General features: G+C 31.3%; 1 protein-coding gene across 1 annotated transcript; it reads left to right on the top strand.

The window, feature by feature from the left end:
• Positions 1-339: 339 nt before the first annotated feature.
• Positions 340-3,939, top strand: LOC136229982 (ranBP2-type zinc finger protein At1g67325). The gene is made up of 10 exons (XM_066018872.1): positions 340-512; positions 784-829; positions 1,031-1,146; positions 1,671-1,947; positions 2,213-2,280; positions 2,629-2,680; positions 2,770-2,879; positions 3,091-3,115; positions 3,190-3,341; positions 3,604-3,939. The coding sequence occupies exons 1-10, from the start codon at positions 504-506 to the stop codon at positions 3,604-3,606; spliced, it is 858 nt and encodes a 285-aa protein (XP_065874944.1). The 5' UTR covers positions 340-503; the 3' UTR covers positions 3,607-3,939.
• Positions 3,940-10,811: the final 6,872 nt, after the last annotated feature.

The raw sequence follows: 10,811 nt of genomic DNA, 5'->3' as shown, positions 1-10,811 counted from the left end.
CTGGGAGAGATGAACGAAGAGAGAAGGGGAGAAGGCGCAGAAATCAAGGAAAGATAGAAGAACGACATCGTTTTGTTGCCATGTAGCTGAGAATTTAAGTGATTTAAAAGGGTAAAATTGTAAACTGTGTTAAAAGGGTAACATTCGAAAAAATTGATACAAAATTGTCAATTTTACTATTCCCATTATTCACTTTTATAGTTATATATAATTTTAGACAAACCACTTTTACCGATCGATAAACTTTTTTACAAACATAGCCTATGTATTTGTTTATTTTCGGTGGGATACCCAAACTACCCCTGGCGCAAGTATGATCTGGCCTGGCTGCGGCACGCAAAAAAACAGGGCATAAAAAATAATCGATCTCGTCATATCGAATTCCTCTGCTGCCCTCGCCCAATTTCTGTCCCCAATTCTAGGGCAAGAAGACGGTATCTCAGCCTCGCAATCTCGAAGAAGGCAACTTTTTCATTTTTTCCCCTCCTAATCTTATCAACATCATGTCTCAGGTACTCTATTTTCCAATCCTTTCTTTTCTTTTTGGGGAAGGGGAAACCTAGAACATCCAGCGATATTTATTTTGTTTTTCGCTATAGAATTGAGGTGGATTTAACAGAAAAATTTGATGATCTGTGATTAGTTTTGTATACTGTATTCAAATAAACCAGAGCTTTTTTTTTTTTTGGTTTTATAGATTCGTTTTGAAGATTAAAAGCCGTTTGAAGGATTTATTTTTTTGGTAGTCGGCGAATTAATGCCGATGTTTATTTTTGTGTTCAGGTGGATAACAGAAACTCCTCAGCAGCCAAGCGGGCTAGAACTGACGGTATGCAAACTATTTGCTTTCATTGGATTCTATGTAGAGTAGTATAATTTGCCGATTTCCTAAATAGAGCGTTGTCGAGATTGGATTCCAGTTTTGTGGTTTAAATTATTGAGATTAGGGGTCGGACAAATAATCATTGGCTGATTGGCTAAGGACAAAGTTGGATTTAACTAATCTTCATCAAAATTGTTTCATCCATAGGAAGTCGCAGGGAAGATGATTGGACGTGTCCAAGTTGTGGCAATGTCAATTTCTCATTCAGGACAACTTGCAATATGCGTAATTGCACCCAACCCAGGCCTGCTGATCATAATTCAGTAAGTGATTGTTGGAGTAACTTTCTTGTTATATATGGAGAAAATTAATGGAACTTGTCAGGAATTAAAGAGATTCTGGAGTGTCTTTTAAACTCAGTTGTAGGATACAAGGAACACTTTCGGTTCTCTGTGCTCTATTGCAGATCTAGGAATCTAGAAGACTGATGCATGCATGAGTTTTTCCTTGTCATCAGATATGATTTTTTTCTATTCCATCCTTTAATTTGAAGAACCAACATGATAGGAGTGGCAGATTCTGTGTCAATCTGCTGGTGCCAGAGCATCATGATGCATAAATTTGAGAGCAAGGATTGTTGATGCAGGATCTATCCATGCTTATTCACTTTGCTGTTTTCTTGTGTCCTAGCATGTCATTCTTATACAAAACTATAGAAGATGCATTGATGAATTAAGTGTATTTTGTACTTGTTTGTGCAGTTATTTTTTTTTTATTCATTTTTGTTTTATATGTTTTATACACGTTATTTAGGATTCATAACTGTTCCATTGATTCTTTCCTACAGAAATCTGCTCCCAAGCCAGTGCAACCTCTTCAAAATTATCCATCTTCAGCTCCTTATGTAGGTTCTGGTGCACCTTCTTCAATGTATATGGGTGTACCGCCACCATATGGATCCTCACATTTCAATGGATCTTCAATCCCTCCATATGAGGTGCCATTTTCTGGTGGGTCAGCTTATCACTATAACTACAACAGCCGCCTTTCTGCAGGCAGCCCTTATAGGCCGCTACACATCTCTGGACCACCTCCTTATTCTGGTGGCTCTATGATTGGAAATGGTTCGTTCTTGGATCTTACTTTCCATTTATGTTTATGTCTCAATTTTTTTTCTTAATGATGATTGATTTTATAATATCTTAAATCTTTCTGCCCTACTTTATGTATCTGCATTGGTGATACCAATCTCCACATTTTCCAATCATTGTTTTGTTAACTGTGCAATATGCATGATCTTATGTTTAAGTCTCCGTTTGTATTTTATATGGTATACTTTGAACAATCGGGTTCTTTTGTTCTTATTATGAATGTACTCTTCTTTGTCAGGTGTGTATGGTTTGCCCCCCTTGATGGACCGGTATGGATTGGCTATGCCAATGGGCCCTGCTGCCATGGTATGTTAAGTAATAATTCCAGCATTCTTGTTTGGAATTAAGAAAACATAGTTCAGTTTAGTGTTTTGGCATATTATACATAGCAACATGCTGTAACTCGATTAGTTGACCATTGACAAGAACACTTAATTTTTGTGATCATTATATTCTCTCCGGCAGTTGTTGGTATTCAGTGCTGTACCTTGCATTATATTTTCTTAGTTGCAGGGCTTTAAACATATTTGTGTTGGTTTTTTCTTCAGATAAGTTAAATAAAATCAAATTCTACCGAAGTTGGTGTTTTTCCCTTGTCTTGAATATTTGGTTGGATTCACCTGTTCAATTTATGTATTTTTTTTCATTGACTAGGGCCCGAGGCCTGGTTTTTTCCCTGATGATAAATCTCTGAAAAAGAGTGCAGGTTCGTCATTTTGTTGTTCTGCATGAGTAACATACTCAGTATCTGGGTATTTTAGAACTAATGTTCCCTCTCTTCTTATATACATGCAGATGTCACACGTGATAATGACTGGACATGTCCAAAATGTGGAAATATTAACTTTTCTTTCAGAACTGTTTGTAACATGAGGAAATGTAATACACCAAAGCCGGGATCCCAGGTTTGTTCTGCCTTTTACATAAGACGCTGGAATTATTAGAGATTTATTTAGGAATTTTTATTATTATGTATTTTAATATCGAACCTTTGCTCTATTCTTCTTCTATAAGGATACTGCATAGCAAACTACTTAATTAGGTTTTACATGTTTGTTGGTTTAGTTGTCTTTTACAAGTGAAGTTCGTCTGAATTTTGAAAATATTTTCTTGCAGGCTGCAAAGAATGAGAAAAATCCCAGTAAGTCTCTCTGAATTCCTTAGTTGGTGAGATTCATTTATGAATTTGATGGTTATGTACCTCTTGCTTTTCAGAACAAAAGATGCCTGAGGGAAGCTGGAAGTGTGAGAAATGTAACAACATTAACTATCCATTCCGGACCAAATGCAATAGACAGAATTGCGGGGCTGAGAAACCCGCTGAGTCAAAGGAGTCCCCTTCAGCAGCGGCAGAGGAGACTGATCAGGTTTGTTATGTGAATCATATTGTTTATAACGCCATCTGTTGCTTGAAAATATTGTGTTCAATTACATGTGTACTCTTGACAAACTCAATGAGCATTAAGAAGGATGTTTATAATGACGTTAGCCCTTCTCTCTTCTGTCACGTTTCCACCTCCTGCTCTCCATCTCATTTATGTTATTCCATAAATCATGCCATGTACATTGTTTATTGTCAATTATATTTCCGCTTTGCAAACATTGATTTCCAATTGTCTACTGTTCCAGTGAGTACTAGGACATGTATGAGGTTTGAGAAGGTCCAGGGTTGTCGTCCAGCATTGCTCAATATGGGTGTCTGAAAGTCAGTCTTGTCGTCCTCATGTTGCTGCGGTTGTCAAGTTACTCGACCTTTTCTTGATGTCTGTCAAGTTGTTGTATTACTTACATTGATATTATGGTCTTTATGGATCCTTTAATGCATAATGTGTCTCTCAGCTTGATCTGGCAAATATTTTTAACAGGTTGGTTCTTGTTTCCTATTGGTTAGGCTATTGTAATTTGTCATTAACTCAACTATTCTAGAGTGGGTATGCTACAATGAACTTAGATTACTACAGACTATGTGTTTCGTGTTCATTTGGATCTTGTTGTGTCTCCGTGGTTCAGTATCACTGTTTCAGTAAATGATTATTTATGAAGCAGATGGGTTTGAGAAAGAAATCGAAAGTTATCTTGGTCCCGTCTCATGTTATCAAATGAGTCTGATGATAGTTATGCGGGTTTTTATCTTATTTTTCCTTGCCATTTACTTGCTATGGTACAGTCAATTAGTCAGAAGTTATGTAACTAGAGCTTTCTTGACTCAGGAAATTGGCACATTTGTGGTTTAATTACCAAAGATGGGTTTTAAACTATTTCTGTTTTTGTGGTGATTTTGGGTTGTCCCGCTGGTCAGGAAGGCGACAAGGAGGGAACTGTGATATTTTTATCAGACTGTCCGTATGATGGGTGGACTGATATTTCACAATTGTGAAATTGGATTCTAATTCAAACAATCCGCATGTGTAAAAGTCACTTTATTGGACTGATATTGGTCCGCCTATGTGACATGCGGGCTGATGAAAAATTCCAATCTCCCTTGTCCCCCTTACTGGCAGATTGAGCCAAAATCACCCCAAACACGGAAATAGTTTGAAAGCCACCATAAGTGAAGAAAATTTTCAGAATTAGCCACAAATGTGTCAATTTGCATCTTCGACTCTCGGTAATGTTCATATTTGACCTATGTTAAAAGGTTCCGTTTTTTTAGGCTTGTTAATTTGTGCTTGGCATATTTGCTCAAAGATGATTTTGATCTTGGAATTAAAGTATTAACTGTTATGTACATGATTATACACTCTTTATGCATTTCATTTAATTGGGAAACTCGAGATAAATTAGGAGCTATGTTGCACGGAAGCGGAAATGGACACGTAAAAGAATTTAGCTAGGAAATGGTAATGGAAATGGAAAAGAAAAGGAGACGGAAAGAGACGAAACGCGGAAACGTTACTGAAGAAGAGTTCTCGTGCAACATATGTAAGTAATAGGATTCGTCTCCATGAGTCCCGAGTTGGATTTTAGCTTTAATTTCAGTTTTCTTTAGATGTTCCCGCATTCAACACTCTCCTCCCATTACATAGTGCTTCCTCCGTTCTATCAAATAGATGTCGTTTTAGGATTTTCGGTTTGGTTTTTTTTATTACATTAGTTGTTCTTTATTAAAAAAAAATGCATATAGATTTGTTGGGTTTTGTTAAAGTCAACCATTTAGTTTTCTCATCTTTTTCTATTATTCAATTCAAAGGCTAATTTTTATATAAAATGATACTTTCTATCATTAATTAATTAATATATATGTTAATTTACATATTATAATAAAGTATTGTAGAAATTGTTTATTATATTAATATACGAAATTATTTATTATATTAATATAAGCATAAGAAACATGAAATTTCAAATTATATTGGTAAATTTGCGCATAATTTTGATAATATTAAATAAAGAATATTTATGTAAATCAATTAATAAAAAATGGGTAAATTTGTCATGTACAAAATAGAACATTTTGACTAAGAATTTGGTGAAAAGTAGAAGTACATGGGCTATAAGGGAAATTTTTTACATGGTCTCGACTATTCATACGTCACGTCAATCTAACTGCTGATTTGATATTATCATTATCATAGAGATGCCAATTGAACAGAATAGTCACGTCAATCTAACTGCTGATTTGATATTATCATTATCATAGAGATGCCAATTGAACAACTTTAATCGGGTACATGTTTTGAACCATCTTTTTCTATTTAATATGCAACTTAAATAAATATAATAATTTAAAATTGGTTTGATCGGTTAAGGATTTCAATTCGTTTAATTTTGAAATCGTTAACTTGAGGAGGATTGGAGAACTTCAATGATTGGAGGATTGTACATCCCTCTTTTAAAACACTTATTTAACACTTATTTACTAGAAGTGTTCTCTAGTGGTTAGCTAACTACTAAATAAGTTTTAAACGTTATATAATATTTTATTTTTAATCAATTAACTTATTTTATTTTAATAATATAATTGTTAGGAAATAAAGTTTTTGCAATTATTTTTATTTCATTATTTTTTACATTTTTTTTAATTTCAAACTAAATGAATCTTTGAAATATTACTGTTGGAAAAAAAAATCAATCAATCAATCAGACTAAGCTTCACGTGTCGGCCACTGATTTCATTTCTTCAATCACTTTGATGCATTATAAGAAGTAATTGCTACTTACGGATCTCTCAAATCCAGACATGGCATCCAACGTGTTGACATGTTCCCCTCTCGCATTTTTCTCTGCCTCGGCTCTTAAAATTTCCAAACAACTCGTTGGATCAAGCAACCTTATTCAACTTGGGAACTTTCCAACTTTTTCTAGTGGTTAGTTACTCTTACCAAAAAAAATATTAAATTGATCCTTTTTATCTCCACGTTGCTCAAATAAATGTAATTAATTTTTTTTTTGCTCGTGAATGAACTTGATTGAAAACAAGATACGATAATGTGTTAAGGTTAATAAAATATTAATTAGATTATAAAAATGATTAATTATTTTTAATTCTACTTCCCATATTTGAATGTATATTATTAGGATAGTGTATTTTTCATTTTTTTTTTGTTTTATACCAAATCACTTACATATATTTAATTCAACGGTTTGAAACTGCTATATAGCAATAAAAAAAATGTATTTTTTTTTTGCCATCCACGTGGCATGTTATATGAAAAAAGTAAATTTTTTTCAACATGGCTGTAACTGTTACTATTTTGTTACTATTTGAGGGACTTTTTTCTGTCTAAAAGACCGGAAATACTTTATTGAAATAAAAAAAGTTCAATGACTTTATTAAAACAAAATGAAGTTCAATAACCTTTATAAAACTTACTGGGTAAATTACACCTATGGCCACTGAATTTTACAGTATGACTACTGAACTTTAAAATATAATATAAAAGCCACTAAGCTTACATTTTGTTACACCTGTTGCCACTCAACGCCTCAAAATGACCATTGATGGTCTTAAAATAAAACATTCTAAGAATTAATGATATTCTAAGCAATTTTAATTCTTGAAAATTTTTATTTGAAGGTCATTTATGTATTGTTTGGAGGAAAGAGAAAGTGGACTTTAGAGAGAGAAAGCTCCAAGAAATGGTGATTTTGGAAATAAAAATGTGGTTTCATGGTAAATGTTGTTATTAACAAATTTAATTCTTGAATATTTTCATTTTGAGATTGCTAAGGGTCATTTTGAGGCATTGAATGACTACAGATGTAATAAAATATAAAGTTAAATGGCTTTTATGTTATATTTTGAAGTTCATTGGCTGTACCCAAAACTTAGGGTAAATAATTATAAGGTCCCTATGTTTTTACTTAATACACTACTTAGTCCCTTTGTTTTTAGAAATAATTATATAGTCCTCCAGTTTTTGTTTTTGTTAACTCCTTAATCCTTATGCTTGGGTCAATGGTCAAACTATACTAAATAAATTTTAAAATACCAAAATTACCCTTTAATTTATGTTTTAATAATAAAACATCTATTTTTTCTATTTTATATTTTTTTTCTCTTTTTCCTACATAATCAAAATCTCTCTAATATAAAATCTAATATAAAGTAATTAATTTATTAATTTTTATATAATTATAGAACTTTAATTTAATAACGTAAAATTTATTGACTAAAAAATGAATGAAAAATATTTCAAAAATTATTAAAATTGGAGTAAGACTGTCATTGTAAAAAGTTTTTACGATTCTAACAAATTTTACGAATGAAGAAAAAAAAATATATGATTTTTAAAAAATTATAAAAAATTTATAATAATATTTAATGTTAGTTTAAAGATATTATATTAAAAAATAAAGGAAAAAATAATTACAATTTAAGAAAATTAATAATACATTTTTTCAAGTATATTATTTTCGGTGTATATGTAGTTCAAAATCTTTCTTAAAATTAATTAGATTAAATTTGAAACTAAAGATAATTTTTTTTATGTATATAACTAGGGGTAATTTGGACTTTCATTTACAAAAACAAATGAAAGTACTAAATAATTGATTAAGATAAAACTTAAGGACCTTATAATAATATGATGAACTTACTAGCGTGTTAGGTAAAAACATAAGGACCTTATAATTATTTACCCAAAACTTATCACGGGTGCAATTTACTCTCAAAAGAGCTCCAACTCTAACATCAAAATACTAATATTAATAATAAAATGAACAAAACCAAAATTTCAATCATATCTTATAGAAAAAATGTCATTCTAAAAGAACAAACAATGGACACAAAGTAAGTAACTGATAGGAGGCACCTAAAATCTATATTACACGGAAACGGATATTAAGAAACATTATTTTTAACAAACACAAGAAACGGAAAAGTGGAGAAATATGTAAATATTAAAAATCTAGGGACATATTTATAAATATTAGAAGTATAATAATAATAATAATAATGGTATTTATACTTTACAGATGATTATAACAGTGAATTTGAAAGTAGAAATAATTAGAAATCGTGCAATAGAAATTATCATCGATTAAAAACTTCTGGTTAAAGAGTAAGTTTCAATTATCTAGAATCATAACCAGAATTAAAAATATCGAGGAATATTTATAAATATTAAAAATATAAAGGTAAATAGTTATTAGTCCCTACCTTTTTACATAACACACTGTTGAGTCCCCATATTTTGAAGAACCTATTATAAAGTTTCTATCTTTTATCAATATTAACCATTTGGTCTCTTTGTCTATTCTTTTTAGATTTTTAACTGAACATATCTTAGTTTTCAAGACAATCATAGCATGATACAAAATGTCACCGTTCTGTTATTTTTTATCTGTCTGTTTATGTCAAATATAACCGTTAAAAATCTAAAAAAAAAAGTAGACAAAAGGATCAAAAAGTTAACAGTGACAAAGAATATGGACCTTATAAAGTACTCACTCCGTTTCATATTACATGTCGTTTTAGAGAGTTGTATAGAAATTAAGGATATTAGAGAAAAACATTGTTGACTCTTATTTATTGATTCCACTATTTCTTTATTCTATAATAAGTACATTATGCTAATTAATTTTCATAAACCCACGTTTTATAGCAGAAAAAAAGATGACTTAACACGTACTGATCATATAAAACGACATGTAATATGAAACAAAAAATAGTCTCTAAAAAGACATGTAATATGAAACGGAGGTAGTATTAAACAACGTGTTAAAGGAAGACTAATAAAGTTTTTACCCAAAATATAATAATATATTAAAAAAAACAAGAATGAAGAACTAGATGAAGAAAATCCAAGCACATTCGCGATTCAAGAAACAAATATTATAGGAGAAAGAAATATGTTTTTTAAATTGAAGGATACAAGAAATGAATTATTAGAAAGTTTGAATTTCTAGAATTTTAGTCGAAATAGGTAGAGGAAACGTTTAAAAACTCACAGATGCGTTTTATATTTTGGATAATTACGGAAATATGTCCGAAAATGTTTTCTATCATTTTCTGAGAGTTTTCGATTCCCACATCTACCAGAAACTCTGAAACAAATGTCATGATAAGTTTCTATGCATAATAGTTGGTTTGTGTTTGTCAATGGAAATGGTTACAGGTTTCTTATTTTCAATATTTATGAAAACACGCACGGAAATGTGTCTTACTGGTTTCCAAGAACTTTTGGTTTCTGAAACGGACACGAAATGTGGAAACGGAGGAGTTGTTGTGCAACAGAGAATAGATCTATTTAGAGTAATTCAAAGTTGGGAAAAGTGTAACTCCATCAATGGAAAAAAGCACAAGAAATGAAGAATAATTTGACTAAAGTATTTACAATTACAACAGATATAGACTTGTTCAGATTAAAGGTTTTAAAAAGAAGGAACAGATCTATGGAAATTCAATTAATAAAGTCTCAAACATATGATATTTTACAGTTGTTAATACTGCAAATAATATCAAATTACTACAGCAGAATCTGAAAATAGACACCTAATAACCATTATAACCTGAAAAGAAAAAAAAAAAAAAAACAATTTCACTCTCAAGTTATGTTGCACGGAAACGGAAACTGATACAAGAAACTTTAGCTAGGAAACGGTAAAGGAAACAGAAAACAAACGGAAACAGAAACAGAACGCGTTTACTTATTTTGGTGGTCAATCGGATCAGCTTCTTTGTTGATTTCAAACATACACTTCTCTACTAGTTAGTAACAATGGGATGTTTGTTAGAGGGGATAAAGACACAGAGATAGGGATAAAAAAATTGAGATGAATTATCTCATGTTTGTTTTAGAGATAGGTTAGGGAGATAAGAAACGGATATGAGTCTTATCCTCAAATCATATACTTAAGAGAGGGTGGTATAAGGAGGTGAGATAAGCTCCTGCAATTTTAATTGGATGGAAAAGTCAATTTTATCCCTCAAATTAATGTTATGTAGTTTAAATAAGGTTAAAATAGTAGAATGTATTATTTTATCCCTATATCTATCCCACATACCAAACAATGAATAATAATTCTCGACTATCATATTTTTATCCTCATTCCAACATTTATTCTTATCCCAATAGAATACCAAATGCCTACAAGTGTATATAAATTCAGAGGGCAAATTACATTCATGTCCCTTCAACTTTGCTCTTACCTTCATTATGGCTATTGAACTTCAAAATCGGATATTATGACCCTTAAACTTTGCACTTTCCCAACATGATAGCCGTTTTACTGTTAACTGATGACGACCTCAAAATAAAGAAATCCAAAAATTAAAGTTGTTTAGAACCATATTTCCTATAAAACCACCATTTTCGGAAATTTTTCTCTCTAAACAACCACTTTCTCTCTTATATCATTCCCATAAGCTCTGCAATGAACCCTCTTTGTTGTTG

Source organism: Euphorbia lathyris, chromosome 5, assembly GCF_963576675.1.
Source record: "Euphorbia lathyris chromosome 5, ddEupLath1.1, whole genome shotgun sequence".
In the NCBI taxonomy this organism is placed as follows: domain Eukaryota; kingdom Viridiplantae; phylum Streptophyta; class Magnoliopsida; order Malpighiales; family Euphorbiaceae; genus Euphorbia; species Euphorbia lathyris.
Note: the sequence above shows the minus strand (reverse complement) of the source record. Positions and strands in the feature narration are given on the sequence as shown.

What these genes read in the sequence shown, in the direction of transcription:
- LOC136229982 (XM_066018872.1), top strand. An exon ending in GGCCTGCTGATCATAATTCA is followed by an intron (nt 1,147 to 1,670) that starts GTAAGTGATTGT and finishes TCTTTCCTACAG; the next exon opens with AAATCTGCTCCCAAGCCAGT. An exon ending in CACCAAAGCCGGGATCCCAG is followed by an intron (nt 2,880 to 3,090) that starts GTTTGTTCTGCC and finishes ATTTTCTTGCAG; the next exon opens with GCTGCAAAGAATGAGAAAAA.